At 39.0% G+C, this 26,682-nt stretch overlaps 1 protein-coding gene across 3 annotated transcripts; it reads left to right on the forward strand.

Annotated features, from left to right (window-relative positions):
• The first annotated feature begins 422 nt into the window (after positions 1–422).
• Positions 423–25,326, forward strand: ARHGAP11A (Rho GTPase activating protein 11A). Of its 3 annotated transcripts, none has more exons than XM_049898506.1 (12): positions 423–959; positions 5,519–5,589; positions 6,823–6,919; positions 7,517–7,770; positions 8,631–8,794; positions 8,978–9,124; positions 15,797–15,871; positions 16,729–16,896; positions 17,894–18,020; positions 19,328–19,436; positions 21,342–21,486; positions 24,558–25,326. In XM_049898506.1, the coding sequence occupies exons 1-12, from the start codon at positions 831–833 to the stop codon at positions 24,761–24,763; spliced, it is 1,692 nt and encodes a 563-aa protein (XP_049754463.1). In that variant the 5' UTR covers positions 423–830; the 3' UTR covers positions 24,764–25,326. The 3 variants fall into 3 exon arrangements, with proteins under 3 accessions (XP_049754463.1, XP_049754461.1, XP_049754462.1); XM_049898504.1 differs by having other exon boundaries at positions 21,820–24,642; XM_049898505.1 differs by lacking the exon at positions 5,519–5,589 and having other exon boundaries at positions 21,820–24,642.
• The last annotated feature ends 1,356 nt before the right edge of the window (positions 25,327–26,682 follow it).

Below are 26,682 nucleotides of genomic sequence, written 5' to 3' on the forward strand. Positions count from 1 at the left end.
CAGGCAGCTTCTGGCCACCCTGCGGGGGTCCTGATTTTGAAAAGAGGAGCGGGCCAATCAGAGCGCGGAGCGCCGCTTGGCGCTGCCTTTTGAGCCTCCTCTGGAACTGCGGGCGCGGCGGCCACGGTGGCTCCGGGTGTGCGCAGCGGGAGTGGGGGTGGAGGCACGAGAGCGCGTCGTGGCTTCTGTGAGCGCACCAGGATGTGCAGGCCCGGGATCGGAGACAGGCTGACGGAGGAGGGACGGAGCAGCCTGTGAAACGGGGTGACGGCGGCGCCCAGCCCGGGCGGGGACCGGGACTGGAAGAGGCCCCGAGCAGCCGGCTGGTCCGGAGGCTGGGCTAGGGCGGGGTGGGGGGTGGGAACGGAGAGGCGGACGCCTAGCGGGGCCTGGGGGGTGGGAGGGGCGGAAGAAAAGGTCTTCTTTACGGTTGGGAGAGAGACGGAGAGCGCAAGGTGAGCTTTGGAAGTCGCCGGAAGTGGCAAGAAGCTGGCAACAGGCGGAACCGAGAAGAACAGCGAGAAAGAAGGGAGGTCTGTGTAAGTGGTTGAAAGGATCGAGTGACCAGAAAGAAGGTCGGTGTAAGTGAAGGAAGGACGAGGTGTGGCTGGATCAAAGGGTCAAGAGAAGAGGGTCAGTGTACGTGGGTAGAGAGGATCAAGGAAGGAGCCGTGGAAGTGGCCGCGGCCCGGGGCCGGAGGAGTTCCGGACGAGGCCTGAAGGCAGCGGAGCAGAGCGCAAACCTGAGGGTGTTTGGAAATTGGAAGGCTTGGTGGTGTACGAGGATCAAGACCCGGATCCTGCCTCAGAGAGTGGGCGAGGTGTCCGGGATGTGGGATCAGAGGCTCATAAGGTTGGCCGTGCTGCAGCAGCTCCGGGCTGTCTATGGCATTAAAGTCAAGGGCGGCCGTGGGCAGTGCGATCGCAGGAGGCCGGAAACAGCGGCCGCGGAAGTCAGGGTAAGTCCTGGGAAAGGGGATTTAGGTAAAAGGGCATACCCTCTACCACCACGTATTACCAGGTCTTGCTAAAGTGTTCACTCTGTATGGATCAAAGAGACAATGTGGGTTATGTCAATTTAAGTGTGTAATTCAATCCAAATGATCAACCGCTGAAATGTAAAGAATGACATTCTCGATTCTTTTCAGGAATTTGGTCATTGAGAGAAGGTTGCAGAGTTTAGAGCAGGGTTTTTCAATCTGAACAGTACTGACATTTTGGTCTGGTGGCATAGTGGTTAAGTGCTACGGCTGCTAACCAAAGGGTCGGCAGTTCGAATCCGCCAGCCACTCCTTCGAAACTCTATGGGGCAGTTCTACTCTGTCTTATAAGGTCCCTATGAGTCGAAATCGACTCGACGGCACTGCGGGTGGGGGAATCCTTTATTGGGAAGCGGGTAGGGAGGCTGCCCTGTGCGTTGTAGAATGATTAACAGCATTCCTGGGGCCTACCCACCAGATGCCAGTCGCATCTCCCTAGTTGTGACAATCAACAATGTCTCTAGACACTGCCAATTTATTGTATTTTGAACTAATATAACGTGGGAGTGAGGCAAAATCTACCCCAGTGTTATAGAGTGAGAGTTGTAGAGGGACCAGGGGACCAGTCCCTTTTCTAAATGAATCAGTAGATGAGGTGTGACAGGTAAGTAAATAAATAAGCTTCAGATAATACCTTCGAATAATAGCTCTACTACACTAATTTGGGAAAACAAGCTTTTTGTTTGGCCACATCATACGTTTGAGACATAGAATTATTTCTAAAAATGAGTAAAGGAGAAGCCAGAGTGGAAATGATTGAAAAGCTGTCGATGTTTAGGTGGTGGAAGTAAGGAGATCTTGAATGAGATTTTAATAGCTCCACCACATAATCAAGAATTTCATTGTGAAAAAATACAATCATTAAATATAAAGTATTTTCTTTTTAAATCTATTAAATGCCTAGTTACATGGTACTTTCTAGGTCCTTGGAGACAAAAACAAATACAACTAATTGTGTAGTTTTAAATAGTTCATGAATTCTGAAGAAGAAGCACTTGGAGAAGAAAACTAACAAAAATAATTTGTGTACCGCTTAATTTAAGTTCTGGAGAAATTGCTTTTTGTTTGCAACTTGGTGACAGCATGTGTGTTTATATTTAAAAACTACAGCGGTTGCTTCTGATTCTAAAGCTGTCTTTCAAGATCTCAAATATAACAGGTCTTGTAAGTATATGAAAACGTTTATATTCCCAGATTTTTTTTTAATAAGCAACTGACACCTGCCTTTAGAATTGATACACCTGAGTTTGGATCCTGCTCAACACCTATTAGCAGTGTGATTTGGGGCTAGTTGTTTAATTTCTTTAAGCCTTGGTTTCCTAGTTTATAAACTGGGGATAATGGTGTCTCTCCTTGGGTTGTTTAGGGGATTTAAAAACAATAACATCTGTGGATAGGCTTAGCTCAGAGCCCGTCACATGCCACTTGTTCAACTAATGATGGTTGTTGTGGTAATCAGCGGTCTGCGTCCTAATTGATAATCACAGTATATGAGTTTAGACGTTGTCATTGTTGTTGGGTGCTGCTGAGTTGATTTCAATGCACAGTGACCCCATGTGACAGTAAAACTGCCCCATAGGGTTTTCTAGGCAGTGATCTTTATGGGAGCAGATTGCCAGGTCTTTCTCCCCTGGAACTGCTGGGTGGGTTTGAACAGCCAGCCTTCCAGTTAGCAGCCAAGAGTGTAACTGTGCATTGTGGAATGCCTAACAGCATTCCTGGCCCCTACCCACCAGATGCCAGTTGCATCCCCCTAGTTGTGACAATCAAAAATGTCTCCAGACACTGCCAGTTTATTGTATTCTGAACTGGTATCACGTGGGAGTGAGGCAAAATCTACCCCAGTGTTTTAGAGAAAGAGTTGTAGAGGGACCAGGGGACAAGTTCCTTTTCTAAATGAATCAGTAATGAGTCAGGGCTCCTTATAAGTTTAGATAAAACTAAAAATTCCATTGCCATTGAGTCGGCCTGATTAAAATAGTCTAATAAAAAAACATGGAAGATCATTTTGTTATGAAGATGGGGTCTACCAGGATAGGGGATTTGAAAACGAGATTTCTTTAGCTCTTTGCTGTTTGTTAGCTAGTTTTTGAGCTTTTTAAGAAAAGTACTGAGAATCTCTTACAAAATGATATTATAAAGTGATATTCCAATACATTAAGTGCACCAAGCATGTTTTTAGTGTTATTTTATGAGATTAAATTATAGCAGTTAAGTGTGATGTCAATCACTGAGAACAATGGGACCTTTAAGGGGGAAAAAAACAATTCTAGCTCTGTGCAACAGTCGTGGTCTTATATTAGTTTTAGCATCTGACTTATTTTTGCATTGTTTTGTTGTTATTGCAGAAATTCTGATTTACCCAAATAAGGGGTTACCCATGCAAACTTTTTTTTGATAGCTCCCCTTGAAATGATAATCATAACAACAAAAATATTCTTTGAATGCTTACTCTGTATCAGACAGTGACAACGTGTTTTACTCGTTTTAATTTCTTTAATTCTCTCTACAACTCTGACTTAGGATCTATGTGAAGACACCAAGGCACAGAGAATGTTAACTTGATCAAGGTCACTAAGCTAATAAGTGGCAGAGCCAGGATTTAAAACCAGCCTATCTTGACTCTAGAAGCATGCTCTCTTGAGCAGTATACTGTACTGTCTTTCCGTCTTGGAATAGTCACCAATTAAATGGATTCAGGTGCTTGAAAGAGGACTAGTAAATTTTGTTACCATGTTGAATCATTAATGCCAAGTGATTCCTTATTGTAAATACACAGGTAAATACAATGCTTTTAAAACGTAAGAACACTCATGGAGAGCAGGTGTGTCTAAGGTAAATTAACATGTATGAGATTATGTGTACCCACTTACTTAATTTTTTATAACAGACATATGTGGGTTTGAGTTTATTTTTAAGAACAGTGAAAAGTCACAACCTTCCAAAGCAGCAACACATTTTTAAGAAGTTAAAATGCACGCACAAAGATAACAGATTCTTTATTCAGAGGTACACAAAAACACCCAAGTTAACCAACACACAAGTTTACTGTTGGGATCTTCAAAGTATTAAAATTTGAATGTGAGTAATACATTTGAATGTGAGTTTTTTAAAAGATGATTTCAAGATAGTTTTGTTTGTTTTTTTTAATGAAAATTGAATGTTTGTATAATCCGTGCCTTGGTTGCCTCAAAGCACAGTTTGAAAAGCAGTCTAATATAGAGTGTGAAAAAAAAATGATCAGGTTTAACCATGTCTCCTTTGCCATGAGACCAGAATTGGATGGTGCCTATCTACCATTACTGAACATTTTGATTCAAGATTCTCTAGAAAAATCCTGATCAAAAGGGGGAAAATGAAGAACAGAATTTCAAATTCTCATGGACTTCAGACTTTCTGGAGCCATGGAGGTGGATGGACCCCTGAAACTATTTCCCTGAAATAATCTTTAAAACTTATACCAAAAGTATCTCCTGAAGTCTTCTTAAAACCAAACAATAGTTTAGCTTAACTAGTAAAAAATGTCTGCCTTGAGCATTATGCTATTTAAAGAACTATCTATATGGGATCAAACTGACAGCAGCAACTCCAAAGACTAGATAGGAACCTTAGGGAGCAGTGAGTTAATGATAATAGAGGAGGAACAACTCAAAAAAGGAGGGTGAGAATGGTTGCACAATACAAAGAACGTGATCAGTGTCACTGAATTGTACATGTAGAAACTGTTGACTTGGTGTATGTTTTCCTGTGTATATTCTCAACAATGAAATAAAATAAATTATCAGGTTTAAAACTACTTCTGAGGTAATTTTAGGAAACCCTGGTGGCATAGTGATTAAGTGCTATGGCTGCTAACCAAAAGGTCAGCAGTTTGAATCCACCAGGTGCTCCTTGGAGACTATGGGACTGTCCTATAGGGTCGCTATGAGTAGGAATCAACTTGAGGGCAGTGGGTTTGGGTTTTTTTTTTTAATGAAGTAATTTTAGGAAGTACTCAATGAGTAACAGGGGTTACAATTTTTGCTTAACAGTTGACTTAGTTTAATTGTTTAAATAGTTGAGTATTTATAAGCTGACTAAAGGAAAGAATAAGTCCATATTTATAAAGTCACTGAAGGAACCTGTGGTATTTTTTTTTTTTTTTTTTTGGAAAATGTTAGTGTTTGGGGCCAAATTCTGTTTAAGAATTTCCTAATGAAGCACTGATAGGATTTATTTCTCTAGTATCATATTTAAGATGGAATTTACTAGAGAGTTTGAGGAAAATGATTTTATCTTGGTCATCTTTGCACTATTAGCACCTAGCATAATGTCTCATATAGTGGTTGCTTGTTACCAAATACACTGAAATGATTGTTTTGACTTAAAGTTTATTTCTGCTATTTCTTTTCCCCTTGTGGTTTTAATTTGCTTAATGTTTAAGAAAACTTACATTATGCCTGGTATTTGTCTTAGAGTAACTGAATTTGCCATTTTAGGGTAAAGTATTTGGAGTACCTTTTAATTCATTGCCCCATTCTGTTGTACCAGAATATGGACATATTCCAAGGTAAGCAAAGTTTGAAATGAAGAATAAAATCTTTCAAAATGATGTTAGGACTTTTAAAAATAGTTAATTAATTCAGACATTTGTTTCAAACTAACAAATGATTCATCTCTCTCAACACCAGCTAATGTAAAAAAAAAAAATTTTTTTTTTGTTTTAACTTTTCCATATTTTATTATAACTTGGTAATTTGTACTTATTCCCAGGATTAGATGTTAAGGGTCAGAAATGGATAAATGTTAGGAAGCAGATTATTTTTGTTCTATTACGTAAGAATTTTCATTTCTATCCTAAATTTTTGCCATAGCTCACATCTATAAAACACAGTAATAACTTTGATATTTTTTGTTGGTTTTAGAAATGTTAGAGAAAGGAATATTTAAGCTAAGAATTGGAGTATTTGTTAATATAAATTATTTAATAGCTCTTCTATGCCACTTACCTTTTATAAATAACCCTTTTGGACTGACTGCATCAGAAATTACTGGGGAAATGACTTTAAAAAATAACTTAAAAATTCATATAAAGAAACTATCTTGGATCTTACCTGATTCATTGGCTGTCTATCCAAAGTAGGGTTTAGGTTGGCTGGTCTCATGTAATAACCTAGACCGTAACTGGTACCTCATCCAAAAGCGTTTAGTGAACACCTTGTCGCCTTAGGATAGCTTTTCTCCCATTCATCCTACAGGCAGATCCTGACTCCCAGTGACCCTGTGTGTGTCAGAGTGGAACTGTGCTCCATAGAGTTTGCACTGGCTGGTTTTTTTAGAAGTAGAACACGAGGACTTTCTTCCAAGATGCCTCTGATTGGACTTGAACCCCCAAGCTTTCAGTTAGCAGCCGAGTTCATTAATCATTTGTATCACCCAGGGACTCCTTTCATTCAACTAATGGGGATAAAAGTCTGATTGGAGAGGGTTGAGTAGAGACTAGGATACGAAGAAGTGCGGGCAGTTAAGAAGTTAAGTCTTGTACCCTGAAGGAAATGACAGAAGAGTGATAGCCTGAGAAGGTTGTAGGATTGAGAGAGCTTATTGAAGTTGCATGGGGGAAAAAAAAAGATAGGCCTTAGAGAAGAATCTTAAGAAGCAACAGGGCCAGCTAAAAGTAACCTTTTATCACAAAGATTAAAAATTTGTGGCATCAGAGCCTCTGAAACGGGACATAGTACTTGGGCAGAGTAGGATTTGGTAAGATGTGTTTCTGGTCAGCTGAAAACGTTTCTCTCCTTAGCTTTCTTGTTGATGCTTGCACGTCTTTAGAAGAACATGTTCATACAGAAGGACTTTTTAGGAAATCAGGATCTGTTATTCGCCTGAGAGCACTAAAGGTAAGCATGTTTTTCAACTATAGTTTTTCATTTGTACCATTCTCATGTTCGGTTTTTACAATTGAAATGTTTAGAACAACTGCATGAATAATTAACCAAAATTAAATTGGTAAATAGCTTTTTTTCATGGCAGAAGAATCTTTTTTCAAAGGATATTACATATCCTTTACATAATTTCTTTAAAAGTTTACAGGGTACTTTTCAAATTATATTCATTTCTATAAAATACTATATGAAATGAAAAAAAAAATGTTAAATTTTATTGTTTTTAGCCTTCTAAGAAGAAACGAGTTATCATTGTTAGTTGCCGTTTGAGTAGTACTACTCCACAGGGTATTCAAGACTGTGACCTTTCTGAAGCAGATTGCCAGGCCCATCTTGCAAGGCACCTCTGGGTGGGTTTGAACCATCAACCTTGCAGCTAGTAGTCATGCGCTTAACCATTTATGCCATTCAGGGAGCCTCTAGAAAGGAGTAGTGTACGTTAAAACAAGTGCTAAGAGACGTTTATTAAAGAAAGCTTTTTATAGGCAAGGGTTTTATTTGTGATAAACTCTTAAATCCAAAATACGCTCAAGATCATTGCATTTATTTCAGAATAAACTGGATCATGGGGAAGGTTGCCTGTCTTCTGCACCGCCTTGTGATATTGCAGGACTTCTTAAGCAGTTTTTTAGGGACTTGCCAGAGCCCATTCTCCCAACTGATTTGCATGAAGCACTTTTCAAAGCTCAACAGTTGGGATCGGAGGAGAAGAATAAAGCTACATTGTTGCTCTCCTGTCTTATGGCTAACCACACGGTTGATATATTAAGATACTTCTTTAACTTTCTCAGAAATGTTTCCCTCAGGTAAGTGCTAATTAAGTCTTGGGACATATTTGTCAACTAGGTAAAGATTTACCCTTGTAGATAATAAATCGGATTTTATTTGGAATGGAAAGTTTTCTAGAAGGTATTACATATTTCCTTGCTATGAAAAGTATGTTGTTGGGTGACCTCACTGTTTTGCACTCATAGAGACCCCATGTGACAGAGTAGAACTGCCTCATGGTTTCTTTATCCCAGGGAGCCGATGCTTGCCTTTGAATTGCCAACCTTTAGGTTAGAAGCCGAGCACTTAACCATTGTACCACTAGGGCTTCTTATCCTGTATAATTTAACAAACAGGATACTAAATGATTTCATATTTCCTTGCCGTCTTAAAATTATCATTATGAATACCTTCATGGTTTATTGGTATTTACAGGACTCTCTGTCTACTGAAAGTCTTTAGATTACTGTTTTTAAAGTATTTGTTTTGCTTTTTAAAATTGCTTCATCCTGTCCCACCCCACCCCACCCTATCCCTCTCCTTCTCTTTAGCTTTCCCTTCTCCCTGGTGTTAGAGAGCCTGCTTATTCTAGACATATTTGCTACCTTCTAACACTTCCAGTTTTCTATGTGTGGGTTTGAAAATCAGATAAGTATGTTCAATTTGTATGACAAGCTGAGTATGGACCTGAAAAAACTCCATCTTTAGAATGGTTTTTATATGTTTGAACACACAGAATCTGTATTTCTAGTTCTGTCTCTTCTACAATCATGTGGTTCCTATATTTTGACTGGTGTGTGACTGATAAAGTAAGGAGTTATAAAAATGTTATCAGTGCATTATTTTAACTCTGTTTTCATCTTTGGCCCCATCCCATTAAATATTTCTATCTTTCAAGATCCAATGAGAATAAGATGGATAGCAGCAATCTGGCGGTAATATTTGCACCAAACCTTCTTCAGACAAGTGAGGGACATGAAAAGATGTCTGCTAACACAGAAAAAAAGCTCCGATTACAGGCTGCTGTAGTACAGACTTTTATCGATTATGCATCAGATATTGGTAAGATGTTGATATTGGCACTATTAAATGACAGGGTTTATTTAAATGAGGGAAGTGCCAGCTTCTTCCAAGCCAATTATGAAGACAACTGTTAGTTAGAAAAGTTGGTGTATACCATCTAAACGTTTTCTGGGCGATGGAGAAAGGATGATAATTGCCTCGCTTGTGAACATTTTCATTTAGGGCGTGTCCCAGATTTTATCCTAGAAAAGATACCGGCTATGTTGGGTATCGATGGTCTCTGTGCTACGCCATCACTGGAAGGCTTTGAAGAAGGTGATTATGAATCTCCTGGTGAATGTAAGAGAAAGCGACGACAAAGTGTGGGAGGTAAGCGGCAGTCCCAACTTGTGGAAGTACCGCGATAGACTTTGATCTAAAACCGTACTCTCAAATATGTCTGAACGTAAAGAAGCGTAAGTTATGCTGCATGTCTTTTGGGTGCATACAGCATAGTGGCGAAGACGTGGCATGCGTGTGAAGAGTTAAAATGGCAGTGCAGTCTAGTATTAAGTGCCAAATCAGTAGCACATGCATAAAATGTGTCCAAAGGAGAAAAGTTTCCTGGGCTGTGGTGATCAGCAGCCTCCTTAAAGAGGATGCTGGACTTAATTAAGCCTACTCAAAGAACGGGTAGAATCTGAGGGAATTGGGCGGGGGTCAGAATGCTTGTATTGTATTTTAGATGGGAAGGATGCTACAGAAGAAAGATGTGTGTAGGGAAGAAGTCATTTATGTCTGTGTCTATAAATAGACCAGCCTGACTTGAGTGCAACATTCATAATAAGGATTAGGATTGTATTACGGTGAGCCACGCTAAGGAATTAGAACATTAAATTAGGTATTGGTGAACCATGGAAGGTTTTTGACTAGAGGAATGACATGATTAAAATATTTTAGAAAATTACCTGATTTGAAGAATTGAGACTTGGAGGTAAAGAGGACAGGCAGAAATGTGCGGCAATAGTGCAGGTTCCAACTAGTTGTGACATGAATTACTTAGGAGCATAAACTAAATAGGAACCCTGGTAGCACAGCAGTTAAGCACTTGGCTGCTTACTGAAAGGTCGGCAGCTTGAATCCACCAGCCACTCCGTAGGAGGAAGATGTGGCAGCTTGCTTCCCTAAATTTACAGCCTTGGAAACCCTCTAGGGCAGTTCTGCTATGTCCTATATGGTTGTTATGAGTCCCTTTTGGGTTTCATTTATAAACAAAATAAGGAAGGAAACATTACAAAGGAAAAATAAAAAAAGCCAAAAGTTTCATCATGGGTGAAGTCAGCAATAAGAGTACTTATCTCCTTGATCAAGAAGATTTAGGCCATGCCTCCTCCAACTGCCTTAGGAAATTTCTTGTCTTCTGAGTTCCACAACCAGTTGTTATTGTTAATTATATCATTCCTTTTTTTAATCTTTTGGCTTACATGGTATTGCCTTCTTGTGTTTCTTTTTTGACTCCTTTGTAGATTCCCCTTAATCCTTCCTGCATCAAAGGTAGATGTTTCTTAGATACAAATCGTCTTTCACTCTTTCCCTTTGAGATCTCATTCATTCCTATAGTTTTCATTTATCAGATCCAAACAGAAGAACACCAGATCCCTCTCACTAACGGTTATCTGCCAAAGTCAGTTCCTCTTTATTAACTGTCTCCCCACTGGCCATCTTCACTTCTGCTTCTTGGTGCTTTAAGCTCAGCATTTTGAAATGAACACACCCTCTTAAACCTGTTCTGCTTGAATTCCATTTTCAGTTGATGGCATTACTGTTCCCTGGACACCTAGTCTTTAAAGCATGAGTTTCTAAACTTTTTTTTTCTTTTTTATCATAGTTTAGATGAAGGTTTACAGAAAAATCTAGTTTCTCATTAAACAATTAGTACACATATTGTTTTATAACATTGATTTACAACCCTGTGACATGTGAACACTCTCCCTTCTTGACCTTGATTCCCTATTACCAGCTTTCCTGTCCCCTCCTGCCTTCTAGTCATTGCCCCTGGGCTGTTGTGCCCGCGCAGTCTCATTTTGTTTTATGGGCCTGTCTAATCCTTGGCTGAAGGGTGAACCTCAGGAGTGACTTCATTACTGAGCTAAAAGAGTGTCCAGGGGCCATACTCTTGGGGTTTCTCCAGTCTCTGTCAGGCCAGTAAGTCTGGTCTTTTTTTTGTTTTGTTTTGTTTTTTTCCTGTGAGTTAGATTTTTGTTCTACATTTTTCTCCAGCTCTGTCCAGGACATTGTGACCCCTGTCAGAACAGTCAGTGGTGGTAGCTAGGCACCATCTTATACTGGAGTCAGTCTGGTGGATGCCATGGTACTTGTGGTCCATTAGTCCTTTGGACTAATCTTTGCCTTGTGTCTTCAGTTTTCTTCTTTCTTTCTTGCTCCCAAAGGGGTGAGACCAGTGGAGTATTCTAGATGGCTGCTCACAGGCTTTTAAGACCCCAGACACTTCTCACCAAAGTAGAATGTAGAACATTTTCTTTATAAACTATGTTATGCCAATTGAGCTAGATGTTCCTCAAGACCATGGTCCCCTCAGCCCTCATCCAACAATTCCACCCCTTAGGGAGTTTGGATGTGTCTGTGGAGCCACCATGACCTTGCCTTGTACAGGTTGTACTGGCTTCCCCAGAATTGTGCACTGCCTTACCCTTCACCAGTGTTACCACTTATCTATTGTCTTATTTAGTGTTTTCCCATCTCCACCCCTCCCCCCCCATAACCATCAAAGATCGTTTCTTCATGTGTGTAAACCATTTCATGAGTTTTTACAGTAATAGTCTCAAACGATATTTGTCCTTTTGTGATTGACTTATTTCACTCAGCATAATGCCCTCCAGATTCATCCATGTTATGAAATGCTTTGCAGATTCATCACTGTTCTTTATCGTTGCATAGTACTCCATTGTGTGTGTACCATAGTTTGTTTATCCATTCATCTGTTGATGAGCATCTAGGTTGTTCGAAACACTTTTTCTTCGTCTACATTTTATTTATTTCGTTGTTGTTGTTGAGAATATACGCAGTAAAACATAACACCAATTCAACAGTTTCTACATGTACAATTTAGTGACATTGATTACATTCTTTCAGTTGTGTAACCATTCTCATCTTTCTTTTCTGAGTTGTTCTTCTGTTAACATTAAGTCACTGTTCACTAAGGTTCATAGCTAATCTTTGGAGTTGCTGTTGTCAGTTAGATCCCATATAGATAGTTCTTAAAAGAGCATAATGCTCAGGGCAGACTTTTTTACTGGTTAAGCTAAACTATTGTTCAGTTTTAGGATGACTTCAGGGGATATTTTTGGGGGATATTTTTGGTTTAAAGATTATCTCAGGGCAATAGTTTGAGGGGTTCATCCACCCTCCATGGCTCTAAAAAGTCTAGAGTACATGAGAATTTGAAATTCTATTCCATCTTCTCCCATATTGATCAGGATCTTTCTATGGAATCTTTGATCAAAATGTTCAGTGTTGGTAGCTAGGCACCATCTGTTCTTCTGGCCTCATGGCAAAGGAGGCGATTGCTCATGGAGGCAATTAGCCACATATTCCGTATCCTCCTCCTATTCCTTGCTGCCCTTCTTCCTCTACTGCTCCAGGAGAATAGAGATCAATTGTTGTATGTGCCTTGGATGGCCACTTTCAAGCTTTTAAGACCCCAGGTACTATGCATCAAACTAGGAGGTAGAACAGACGTACTAAATATGTTATTAGGCCAATTAACTGGGATGTCCCTTGATACCATGACCCTAAAGGAACCAAGGAACCAAATTCCGTGAGGTTTTTGGTTATACAAAAGCAGCCTCAGCAAACTTACGGGGTGCACAGGGAGGCAGGTAGAGTGCTAACTATGGCAGCAAACTCCACTGTGGAAACCTTCTGTAACAGTTTGCAACAGCCTGGCAACCAGCAATTACCAGCTGGGGGAGGAGTTGTCACATTCTGGTCAAATCCCAATAGAAGCCTGCCTTGTTGCTATCAGAATCCCCCCGGTAGATTGTTGGCTGTGGGTGCAGCCTCCACTCAAGACTCCTGTCCCTAACACAAAGCAGCCTGTCAGCAGTTGTCAGCACCAACTGCAAGTGGGGGTAGACTAACTCTAATTGACCCTCAGGAAGGTTTGTCCTGTTGGTTTCAGAGGCCAAAGCTATGAGGTGCAGAAGGAGACAGGTAGGGTGCTGAGTATGGGAGCAGACTCCACTCAGGCCTTCTGGAGCAATTCGCAGCAGGCTTGCAGCTGACAATGTGTGGTTGGGGGAAGGGTTGTCGCACTTCAGACTGACCCCCAGGAAGGTCTACCTTGTTGCTATCAGAGCTGTCCCTGTAGTACTTGGCTGTGGGTGTAGCTTCCACTAGAGATGCCTGCTTCTTAGCACCAGCAACTTCAGTCAGCAGTCCTCAACACTGACAGAAAGAGGAAGCAGACAGACCTAAACTGACTCCCAGGGAGGTCTGTCCTATTTGTTTCAGAGGCCTGAGCTATGGGTTGTGCAGGGAGACTGGTAGAGTGTTTATTGTGGGAGCAGACTCCACTGCAGGGCCTTCTGTAGCAATTCACAGTAGGCTTGTAGCCAACAGTGTCCAGGTAAGGGAGGTGCTGGCACACTCTAAACAGACCCCAGGGGAAGTGTGCCTTGTTGATTTCAGGGTAGAAGCTTGGGGTCCTGTCTCTGCACTGGCAGGGGCTGTGGTGGTTAGGGAAGCAGGCTCTTTTTCTCAGGCCATTACCCTAATTCACAGCAGGGAGCAGCCTGCATGGCTGGGGGAGGGGCAGAGACTTGGGAGAAAATATTTTCCTACTGTATGCAACCCATTGTTAATTTGTTGATTCTTGTCTGTCTGCAGTTCCCTGCTGCTTTGTTCTACTCTCTGATTCAGAGTCCCTCAAAGCAAGCACCATTTCCTTGTTGCATTTGTGGGGGAGAGTCAGAAGGATGGTTTGTTTACATCATCTTCCCAGAATTCCTAAACACTTTACTGAACCTGAAAACTTCTCACAGTTTTCAGGCTCTGTAAGAGTCCATCTCTGAGGTGTTTACTTTATCCTTACTGAAGAATCCTGTGGTCTTTGTCTTTGTGTCTCTTCCTTGGAACCCTCTTACTTATTGCTATTAGGCTGACATTCTTAATGTATAACTTTAACACACACCCTTCAGCAACTTTTATTGATAACACTGATATTTATAGCCTGTCTTTTAAGGTCTTTCATAGAATTGCTTTAGTGTACCGTCCTAGCCATTTCCTGTCTTTCCTTTACTCATCCTATATTTTAGCTGAATTGCATTTTTTACTGTTACTCCAGATACTTTTGTTCATTTGCCTATATTGTTCTTTAATATAATTTTATTTCCCTCTACACTTGCTGTTCAAATTGTATTCGGTTATTAAAATTTAGTTTAAATGTCAAGCAAACTTCTCCTTTCTCGTATTTTTTTTCTCTTTGAGAAAATGTTCTTTCTGCTCTGACATTCTATAATATTTTGGAATTTCACAGTCTTTGTTTTATAATTTCCTTGAGCATGACTCTCTTACCTATTATATTTAAAGCCCTTTGAAGCCAGGGACTATGTTTTTACATCATTATATTCAGCCCAGTGTTTTTTACGAATTATTGAGCTGTTGAATGATTATAATGTGTGGAGTTATCAATATTTAGCTTGAAACTGCCATTTCTGAACTGGTGATGCCCAGATTTACCTCTCTAGTCCTGATCTTTCCACAAACTGCGGCATACTCATTTTGGTGTCTCATAGGTATGTCGTCTGACTCTTTCTTGCATAGCTGCCTTCTTCATTTGGTGGCACTGCTGTCCACTCAGTCATCAAACTCAGAACTTTTGGAGTCTTTTATCTATTCATTCTTCATCTCCACATCTCACTGATCTGCAAGTATTGTCACTTTGATCTCTTACATGCGTTTATTCCTGCTTCCCATTTCTACTGCTTCTTCCTCAGACCTGACCTTCATCTCTTGCCTGGCTGATTTCTACTCTTGCTTCAGGTGTCAACTAAAATATCACTTCCTCAGGGACACCTTCTCTGACTTCTCAGTCTAATCTACATCTCTGTTGTTATATTTTTACTTTTCTCAGACTACGTATCCTATTTGTAATTGTATATTTATTTCTTTATTATGTTTAATGTTTGTTTCCTCCACTAGAATAAATTCCATGAAGACAAAGACCGTGTCTATTTTGATCACTATTGTATCCCCGTTCCTAGCATTGTACTTGACACATAGTAGACACAAAATAAGTATTGTTGAATGACTACATACTTACAAGAGCCTTGAACTGGTTTACCTCTAAGGAGGCTTACACCTTAAAATTTATCTGTCACACTACTGCCAAAGTGACTTTTCTAAAATGCAGAACTGACAGTGTTGCTTCACGTTGCCTTTGGAAAGTCCAGATTCTTTAAAATGACACACAGGTCCTGTTCTACCTAATGTACAAGGCTCGTCTCTTATCACGTCCACACCCACTTTTTGCTCTCGCAACATCAAGCTGGTGTCCAGTGTACGTAAATCTTGTTTGTACACACGTGTCTTTGTATACACTATTCACTTTACCTGGAACCCTGCCTTCTTGTCTTACCCAGCTCTACTAGTCCCTCAAAACACTGTCTGGGTTTGACTTCCTCTGCAGTGCTCTTTCTCATGGCCATTTCTTCCCTTCGTCAATAAGTAATGATTCCCTCTTCCATACCCTTTCTGTACATTATATGTGCTTGATAATGTTTCATTCCATATTATATGTTTTTTTTTTTTGAGGAATTATGGGAGCATAAGTGGGGAATGGACTAAAAATATGTCCTTTAGTGTTTCTATCTTGAAACAATACCTCTTAAATGATATTAAATGACATTAAAATGTATAAGCAGATATTAAAGTTGGATGTTAAAAGAGGACCACAGGTAGCAATATTGATTACTAGTGGCAAAAGATAAGTGAATGTTAAGTTGTAATTAAGTATGCGATTACATGTGCCTTGCATTTCAGATTTTGTTAGTGGAGCGCTAAGTAAACTTAAATCTAACAGGACACCCTCTTTTACACCTCAGCAGGAAAGAATCGGTAGGTATTTTATGTATTTATTTAAATGAAAATTTGTCTAGTATTCTACAAAATAATTACAATAATGATTAACAATTTGATTTAGTCAAATACACATATTTTCAGTGGAGATGTTGTACTATGTATACTATCTTGTGACATTGCTGAATACGTATTGGATGCAATGGACTAGATGAGAATTTCTTTTAGTCTGTTGTTTTATCTTTAGTCTTCCTAATTATGCTTTTCTGTTGCTTGTAATTTGGATATTATTGAACGTGTGGACATAGCTCCGATGGACTGCCTGTCTTATTTACGCTCTTTCTAAAAACAAAGCATGTGCATTTAAACGCACACACGACTTCATTTTTGTTTTAGAATCAGAAGATGAATTCTAATATACCAATTTTTCATCCTAGTTTGCTTGTGGCTGAAATTGTCCAGCCCAATAGATGAACAGACTGTCATCTTTTATTTTGTTTTCCATATTGAAGGAGTAAACTGAAGTTAATATTCAGTTATGACGAAAAGCAAAAATAATACTTAGATTAGTTTTCTATTTGAACTCCTTCATTTTAATTCTTTCCTGCATTAATATTCTTTAATGTGTGTTGTGTCATTTTTTAGTCTATTTGGTTTAAGTTACTGCTTTTTTTTTTAAGAATCTTCCCTGTTTGTGGTGTCACTATTTTCATTTTAAGTAACTGCACAGAGTTCATTTAGTTGCACGGCATGGATTGACATTGTAAATGTATCCCTCCGCCCTTTTTGGTTAGCTCTAAGTAATAGCTTTATAAGAAGAAATTACATAAAAGTTTTCTATTTTATCAACTCTGGGAGAAACAACAAATTGGCTTTTTGTTTTTTTTTTCTTTCAGCCCAGGTGCCTGTATCACCAATGATTCTTACACCAAGTGCTAAGCGTAAACTGCCAGTAGATTCTTCTCATGGTTTCTCAAGTAAGAAAAGGAAGTCCATCAAGCACAATTTTAACTTTGAGTTGTTGCCAAGCAGTCTCTTCAGTAGCAGCTCTACACCAGTCTCAGGTAGCTAACAGAATTTACATAATTTGGTTATAAACATTGACATGCCTATTCTGGGCAAAGTCTATTTTATATTAATATCACCCTTTAGTAGCCAGAACTTTATTCCACGTTTTATCAGATCTCTAAATTTTTGTAAGGTCCCCCGTCCTTTAAAATGTTGTTGTTGCTGTTGTGTGCCGTCAGGTGGATTCCAACTTATAGCAAACCTATGTGACAGAGTAGGGCTACCCTATAGGGTTTTCTAGGCTGTAATCTTTATAGGAGCAGATCTCCAGGTCTTTTCTCTCATGGAATGGCTGGTGGGTTTGAACCACTGACCTTTTGGTCAGTATCCAAGCTCTTAACCATTGTATCACCAGGACTCCTATATACATTACAGTAATATTTATATTCATTATATTCACTGAAGTCCTGTAGTAAGTGATGGGGCAGATTTAAGTGTGTCTGGCTGCAAAACTTGTTCTTTCTCCAAACTGCAAAAGAGCCCACCCTCGCTTGTATTATTAAAAGAGCTTAAAGCAAAAGCCTTAACGGTAATGTTTAATCTGACTTTTAATCGGCAACTAAAAAGTGAGAAATAGATATATTTTTTTCTGTGTTGAGTTGGGTTAGATGGCACCAGAAGCCTCTAACCAGAAATTATGTGATTCTTGTGTTTGCCTGAAGGAGCCCTGGTGGTGCAGTGGTTAAGCACTTGGCTACTAACCGAAAGCTCAGTGGTTCAAAGCCATCAGCTTTTCCGCGGGAGAAAGATGCGGCAGCCTGCTTCCGTAAAGACTGCTGCCTTGGAAACCATATGGGGCAGTTCTACTCTGTCCCACAGGGTCACCATGAAACAGAATGGACTGGATGGCACTGGGTTTGGGGTTTTGGCGGTTGCTTGAGGGAGGAAGGTAGATTAAGGCTTTAAATCTTGTAAAATTGCTACTATTAATTGTTTATACCTTGAAAAGAAAATAAGTACGTGTGATATTATTACTTTTGGTTATTTTTATAGTTCACTTTGATACAAGCCCCGAAGGGTCATCTCAGAGTTCACTCTCTCCTGTGGCCATCAATGGAAACCAGATCAGTACTGGTGTCCAAAGGAGAAGTAAAAGGATTGCAGGCAAGAAAGTTTGCAGGTAATTTATCCAGAACATTTTCTTTTATTGCATAAATGTTTGGGGTGTGTGTGCGTGTGTGTGTACATGTACATATATATATCTTTTTAATGCGAATAATGGACTTTACATGTTTGACAACCATGCAACCCCCCCGCGCATTATTTTCGTAAGTGCACTGTGCTAATTTTTTTTTTACATATTACTGTCTTCAATTTCTATTTCTGATCACGTGTAAACCACTTAAGGTAGGTATTATCAACTTAAATTAAGAGAAACAAACTCAAACAGTTTTAATTGTTTAGTTTCTGATTACTGAGGGACTACCAAACTCATCCATGACTTCTTAACCATAGTTTATAGCTTTATTATGCAATTATGATCAGAAGTAACATTTTCAAATTAGTTTTATACACATAAGAGATTAAAGAAAATGAACAGAATGAAAGAAAATGATTTACCTGTAATATGGGAGGATGGGTGAATGAGGCTGAAACTCACTTCCGGAAATGTTAGGAGATTTGAGCGGTATATGCATGAGCATGCTATGCCAGAACTGTTTTACTTAATTTCGTCATTTCCGCATGTTATATGTATGGGCACATTATTTATGAACAAAATATAGTATACGTATGTGTGTGAGTGTATGTGTGTTTAATAAAACATTTTATTCATCTCCCTAAAGAGAATCATGTTTAAATTATTTGAACCATAATAAAAAATAATTTCCTGCTACCCTCATATTCGTACAATAATGAAGTGTTTTGTATATTTCCATCAGAAAAAGATTTCTAATCTGAGTTCACTTTACTTAAAATCCTGTTTTGCAGCACTGGGTTTTTGGTTTTTTTTATATAATTTTAAATTTTCCTGTTAGTTTAAAGCAAATCTATTCCAATGATCCCAGTTTAGAGATGACTAAGCTTAATGATAAACAGGAAAGATCATTCTTAAGTATATACAGTAAAACCCGTGAAAGCCAGAACCTGTATAAGGCAGAAACTCGTCAGAGAAGGAAAACTCAAAATATTTTTCACTAAAACAAGTGGGAGAAAAGTGGTACCTTGCCAAAGGTGAAAAACTTGCGAGACCTGGAAAAACAAGGCAGTCCCGTTGAGTTCCGGCTCTCACAGGTTTCACTGTATAAATGCAATGTACTCACATATATGTTTTTTTAAAGTTTAACTAATAATAGAAAATTATTGCTCTATTCAGTTATTACCAATATGATTTGCTGTAGATTTTCTCTCAGATTTCAAAGTGTAAGAGTTTCTCTGGTGTTTTATGCTCTAGGAATAAACTGACATGTTTAATTCTACTCTTTTTAGGGTAGAATCAGGAAAAGCAGGCTGTTTCTCTCCTAAAATCAGTCGTAAAGAAAAGGTTCGAAGATCTCTACGTTTGAAATTTAGTCTGGGGAAAAGTAACAGAGATGTGGTAAGTGTCTTTCACCATAAAAATGTTGGCTTGATGCTAAAAAGACACACTTTACCCTGCCTCTCCTCCAGCTACTGTCCCATTCTCTACTCCCCTTTACTGGACTTGATATCTCCAATTCCTCTTTGTCACTTTGCTTAAACCTATTCTAGTCAGCCTTTCATCATCAAAGTCACTGATGAACTCAGCCTTGTTCAAGCCAATGGTCAAATGTTGTTAGGGTGCTGTCTAGTTGATTTTTGACTTATAGCAACCCCATGTGACAGTAGAACTTCCTCATAGGGTTTTCTAGGCTGCGATCTTTACAGGAGCGGATATTCAGGTCTTTCTCCCATGGACTCTCCGGGCAGATTCAAACTGCCAACCTTTTATTTAGCAGCCAAGGGCTTAACCATTGGGCCACCAGGACTGCTTGGTCAAACATCAGTCCTTATTTCACTTGACCTGTCAGCAGCATTTGACACAGATGATTACTTCTCTTTGGTGTACTTTCTTTCCTTTCGAGGACACTGCACTCTCATGATTTTCTTTCTTCTTCACTCATTACTTCTCTCAGATTCCTTTGCATTGGAGTACCCAAAGCTTAGTCCTCGGACTTCTTTTTATATCTCCACTCACTCAAGGTGCTCATCTTATATATTTGCTGAAGACTTTATATCTTCAGCACAGCTCTCCAGAAGAGCTTGACTACTTTCTTACATCTGCCTACTTGACTTCCCAGTAGACATCTCAAATGTAGCCAGTCCCAAACAGAGCTCTGAGATGCACTTCTTTCTGCTGCCATCATCATCCCCCCATCAAAACACACTTCTCCTTGCACACTTCCTCCTCTGAGTTGTGGCAGGCACCTCCATTCTTCCAGTCATGTAGGTCAGAAACCAAGAAGGCATCCTTGACTTCTTTCACATGCCATGTCTAGTCCATTAGGGAATCCTGTCTGCTTTAACTTCCGTTTTCAAAATATATCCAGATTCTGATGACTGGTTCTTGCTGGTGCTACTTTTCCCACCTTCCCTACGTTCTGTCATCTCTCCTAGATTACTGCAATCAGCCCTACTAACTCCACTGATTGGTCTGCCTGCTTCCACCCTTGCTGAAGTACTGCAGCCAAATTTATTCTTTCAAAACCCAAGTTAGATCATGTCACTCCTGCTCAGAACTCTCCAGTGACTCCTAATTGCTCTGAATAAAAGCCAAAGTTACCGCCTTGTCCTGCAAAGCGCTGTATGACCTGTTCCCAGCCTACCTCTCTGACCTCTTCTCCTGCCTCTCCCCTTGCTCACTCTGCTCCATCCACCCTGGCCTCCTTACTATTTGTCAGACATGCCCGACCTTGCTCCAGCCTCAGAGACTGCGCAACATTTTCCTCTGCCTGGAGTGTTCTTTCTTCTTATAACTTCATGGCTCTCACTCTCATCTTCAATTCTTTACTCAGAAATCATCTTCTTCCTGATCTATTTCTAATTACACTCTCACTCCTCAATATCCTTCTTACCCTGCTTCACTTTTCTCTGTAACATTTTTTACTTTGTATATTATGTAATATAATTTACTGTATTTCTCGGTTTTGTCCAAGTCCTCATCTGGAATGTAGACTCCATGAGAGTAGAATTTTGCTCTGTTTTTTCACTATTGTGAAAAGGCCATGTCATAAAGTAAGCCCCCAGATTTGTGTTTTTTAATTAATATTCAAGCCGGTTTTTATTTTAATCAAAAAACAAGATATCAGCTTACAATTTTCCATAGCATGCAAGTATATTTATGTTTGTTATAAAGTTGTTTCCCAATTACATTAATCAGCAGTAGAAGGTTTTGATAAAAACAAAAAACTACTTTGTCTTAATATTTTGAATTAACCAGGGTTGTTTCTTAAGCGAACTCTTTCACTTTTTCTTTTCTGTACAGAATGGATGTTCCCGTCCTGGTGCCAATAGATGTGAAAATGTTGGTCGGCGACTTGCAGATCAACAAAGCTTACAAAATGGGATTGAATCTGTAAAAACGGGTCTGCTTTTTAGCCCAGATATTGATGAAAGATTAAGAAAGAAAGGTACATTTAGATGATATTGGAGTTTTACTCCAAAAGCCTATTTTAGTTGCTTTTGAATGGTAAAATACATTCATTTTCTGTGCTAGAAACTGAAAGTTCATGTTTGAATAGTGAAAACATTTGAATTGGCCATGTGTTTTCTCTCAGCAATTTGAGGATTCTAATAATATGAGAATATTTGATGCTTTTATAGTAAAAAATTATTTCTTCTAACACAAATCCTTAATTTATCAGAATTAAACACTCAGAGCCTTTATTTGTCATGTGTTTGGGTATTATTTCAGAACTAGGTTAAATATAAAGGATTAAAAGTACTCAACTGCTTTATTTTAGGTTCAAAAAAGATCAGTAAGTCTGAGGAAAACTTACTAACTCCAGAGCGACTGGATGGAACAAATTATCGGATGTCTTGGACAGCACCTAGTAATTCAAGTTTTCAAGAAATAGATGCAAGTGAAACATCTCTGATAGCAGGAAATCTCGAGGTGGAAAACTCTTCTTTGGAGGCCGACCTTGCAGTTGAAAAGTCACCTGTTACTTCACATGATCTCCCCCCTTCCGGTGTACACAGTAATAGCAGTGTGACTGGAAACACCCTTAGTGGGGATGAAACTAACTTGACCACAGAGACCTTAGTGAAAATTCAGAAAGCATTTTCTGAATCTGGAAGTAATCTTCATGAATTGATAAATCACAGGCAATTATCAATAACGAATGAGGAGAAAGTAAAATTGAAAGAAACATCTTACGTAGAATACAGCCCAGAGAAACATCTATTTGAAACTAATGATTTGACGGTGATAGAATCAGAGGAAAAGTATGAACGCCACCCTAGTAAAGATGAAAACAGTTTTTCAGAGAGAGACTTCTCACTATATCAAACTCCAAAATTGGGCAAAGAAACAATTATAAAATGTTATTCAACTCAGACGAAGATGGAACATGAAAAAAGTGTTTGTTCAGATATACCGCAAGATTACTGCAGCAAGCAAGAACTCCCCAGTGATGAGCAAATGAAGAAACGGGAGTCCCCAAGAGATCAGCTCCATACTAAATTAGAAGAGGAGGAGAATGTAATTAAAGAAAACTTACTAACACATGCATTTTCTGGGGCCGATGTGGCTAAATCACCTTCCTCAGAGCACACGACATGTCGCATAACAAACTTATCAAAGCCTCGGCCTGTGAGAATCGTCAAACAGCAGTCACTGGTGGGAACACGCGACACAATGATTTCAGGAAGTGTACAAGTGACAGAGCACGGCAAGGTTTCAGACCACATACAGTGGTTTAATAAGCTTTCTTTAAATGAACCAAATAGAACAAAAGTTAAGTCACCTCTTAAGTTTCAGCGTACCCCTGTGCGTCAGTCTGTCAGACGAATTAATTCTTTGTTGGAGTATAACAGACAATCTGTAAACCCTAAGTCGGTGAGTCATGGAGATGCTGCTTCTCCTCTGGTTAAGGCAGTAAGCTGTGACAGTGCTCTTTCTTGTATAGAAAATATGTCACAAGAGTCTTCTATTACATGTAACAAATCGGGTGCTAAAGAAGAGAAATCTACATCACACGAAGAGCCAAATGTTGATGCAATTTCAAAGTCAAGCATGGAGTTCACTTCTAAATCTTTCTCAAAGATGAAGAGGCACCGAGACCCAGTGAATGCTTCTCTTGGGTCTACTAGAATTTGTAAACAGGAAGTGGTATGTCGTGACCAAATTAAGGTTCCTTTGGAGGACCTGACTAATTATGATATATTAAAATCCGTTGTAAATAACAATATAGGCTTTTCTCCTGGGGTAAATAACAGAGTCCTTAGGAAACCCTCAGAAAGAGAAAGGGCTTGGTATAAAGGTTCTCCCAAAGCTCCTATCGGAAGAGCTCAGCTATTACCAACCAGTAAGCCTGTAGACTTGTGATTGGTGAATGGTATTCCTGTCATTAATGTGAAGAAAATTAGCAATCAGTGATATGACTTGCAGAATAATCTGCATGTTATTTGTAGCTGGGGTGATTATTAAGTCATAGATTTTTCTCTGAAACTTTTTTATTTCACTGCACAAGCAACTTGAATTTTATACGTGTATAAATGACAACTTTGTTTTTCTTAATTATGGCAGTATTTAAACTTCTTTTAATTTTACCATGATCTCTCAAGGCAGAGATTACACCTTAGCTTTTTAAAGAACTTGTTGACTGGGTTTATAAATAATTAGTGTTTGAAATATGCATGAATTTTATTTTTATGTGTGATGGGAAGAGTGGAGCGAGCCTCTTTGCTGTTATTCCTCCTATGTCAGAGAAAGTTTCTTCAAGAAGTTTCCAGACACGTAAAGGGAAAAGATAAACCCTGCACATTTCATTACTTGACTTACATAAAATTAATGTTTATTGTATTTACTCAAAATTCCTAGAAATTCATTTGGCCAATAGTATCCTAACACTTGATTCCAATTTGGGACAGAGTTATTTGGTTTGTATTGTCTATAGATTTGTGTAATATATTCATTTGAACTGGGAATGACTAAAACAGAATAATGATTAAAGTGTGCTCCCGAATTATGATGATGCAGAAGTAACTGATGACTTTTAAGCCATACTATGTTTAAAGTTAATTTGCACAAATACATTTGTATCTGTTTTGTCCAATATAGAATTTAAATTATTTAAGGAGGAATAATTAAACTTGAAAAAAGTTTGATCAAGGTGATTTCTTATATGCGGATGCTTGATTTTAGAATTTCAAATAGTTGATGCATCTGTGTATGTTTAGGATAAAAGTCTTCAATGGTTTTGTCTTGTGTGTAAATGTTATTTATTTAGCATAGACAGTAAAAAGAATTTTCTAGAATATGACTTGCCTGAGACTCTACTAGAAATTCAAAGTGCCATTTAATACTTGACCCCAAATGTCAAACAAATCTGTCTAAATTTACATTTTAAATTATTAAATGAAATCTGAGAAACTACAAACCTTTAAGAAAATAGTGTGATGACTAATAGAACATATTCTCCAGGTTTTGGAGGAAAGAACAAGCAGGCAGAACTGACCACTTACGATTGTTCTACAGGTCACTTGTCAGAGTGCCGTATGCAGATGTTGGAGCAGAGTAGAACAGAATCGCACCCCTGCTCAGAGCTACCAGACTTACACATGAGGAAGTTCAAGTCATACGTTTGCTTTACCAAGTTCTGCTTGGCAACAGTACATCTGTTTTATTTCAAAGCAGTTTCCTGTCTCTGTATTCCAAATCCATTGTCATTGATTGGATCCTGACTCACAGTGACCCTATAGGACAGAGTAGAACTGCCACCAGGGTTTCTATATTCATTCCATGGGAATTAACCCTAACTCAGAATTAGTAAGTATTTGACTATATAGAGTCTGTGAAAATCTGTAAACATCATGTTTACCTGACATCAAAAAGGGTTTATAATAAAAGACTGGGTATGCATTTCAGATCTTTGTGGTATTTCTAGTTGCAAGTAGAAATAGGAGATACTTGTGAACTCTGAGATATATGTTATCTAGTTTAAAGCAATTTTTTTTCAAACTTTCGAACCTCTTGGGATCCACTTTATATCATAGGGGATGGAATGAAATGTTGAGTTGGAGCGCTAATTTGGTAAGAAAGCATATGAAGTTAACTGTACAAATCAGCTGAAGTTGTGGCTTTTCTGATGGATGAATCAATAAAGATGTTTACAAAAAAAAAAAAACTACCCACATGTCACTCCCATTTTTGTTAGCTGAAAGCTGCAATGCAGAATAGGAAAATGAAAATGAATAGCTTGGAGGCGGGGTAATTAGAGAAAGCATCAGGAAAGTTGAGTTTTAGAATGGACAATCTCTGTTTTTGTTTTTTCTTATAGAAAATGGAGATGATAATGTCCTAGCTTACTAACCTCGAATGACATCGTAAAGGTACAAAGGTACTTCACCAAGTTTTACATATGCAGTAACTTCAAGGACTCTCTTCTCTTTACTCCTAAGTATAAATGAAGGTCTCGTATTAATCATCTTATGAGCAACAAGTGGTACAGTCACGGAGAACTTAAAGTAGTAGTCTGCTTGGCAACATTCTATCGCAAGTAAGAATTTAATATAGGATTTTGATAATCATCAAGCCCTGGGTATAGTTGATGTTTCTTTTTTTTTTTTTTTTTAATGTGAAATTTCACGTGGAGCATAGACATTTTAGAATATTTCAGTCACATCTCCATTTAACACAAAAGCAGTGAATTGTAATGACTTCTCCATATTCCCAAGCACAAAATGAAGAAAACAGTGCTTAAGTAAAATTCTGAATTGAAAAACTGTGGATAGTAAATATTAAGGCTCAGCACGGTCTTAGAGCCTAGCTCCATATATAAGTCCTGATGACTTAGCATGCACTGGAACAAGCAGGAGACAGCATCTGTGGGACAGAAAGCTCTAGGGAAGAGTTGCTTGGCTTCAGACCAAAAGGCCACGTGCTCATGAATGGCGTGGAGTCCCTGGGTGGCACGAATTAGCTAAGCATTCAGCTACTAGCGAAAAGGTTGGTGGTTTGAACTCACTCAGAGGCAGAAGATCTGCTTTTGAAAGGTCACAGCCTTGAAAACCTTGTGGAGCACAGTTCCACTCTGCACACATGGGGTCGCCATGAGTCAGAATCGACTCAACAGCAACCACCAACAGCATTCATGGCATAAAATCGCCGTTGGTGATAATGGATTTGCTGCAGAACGCTAAGGTAAAGAGCCTGGGGTTCTAACATCAGGTTAGTCACTCTCGGATCTCCTAGGTACCTGACTCATCTCCAGCCCTTGACTAATGAAATTTAAAGTACAGTATTATATGGCTTTACAGTTCAAATTTTATATTTGAACACATTTCAAATGTTCAAAACTGCACAGAGTAGGTGCTCTGTAAACCATTATTAACAGAAAAATCCTGCATCTACCTGGATATATTTTCTGCAATATGCTGTAAATCCTGGGTCTCTTCAGGCCAAAGTTTCCTAGAGGTTTTCAAGTGCTCTTGATGTATTATTAATTTTTCCAGCATTCTCTGTTAAATACCTTTCCAGTGTTCCTGATCAATGAATGGGGTCATGAAAGCAGTATGTCCCTTATCACGTCATTCCCACCATTAAAAGTTCTTAGAACCTCTCAGCTTGTTTCTGTCACACCTACCATTGCTTCTTCCCTCTT

Source organism: Elephas maximus, chromosome 10 (genome assembly GCF_024166365.1).
Source record: "Elephas maximus indicus isolate mEleMax1 chromosome 10, mEleMax1 primary haplotype, whole genome shotgun sequence".
Taxonomy (NCBI): Eukaryota; Metazoa; Chordata; class Mammalia; order Proboscidea; family Elephantidae; genus Elephas; species Elephas maximus.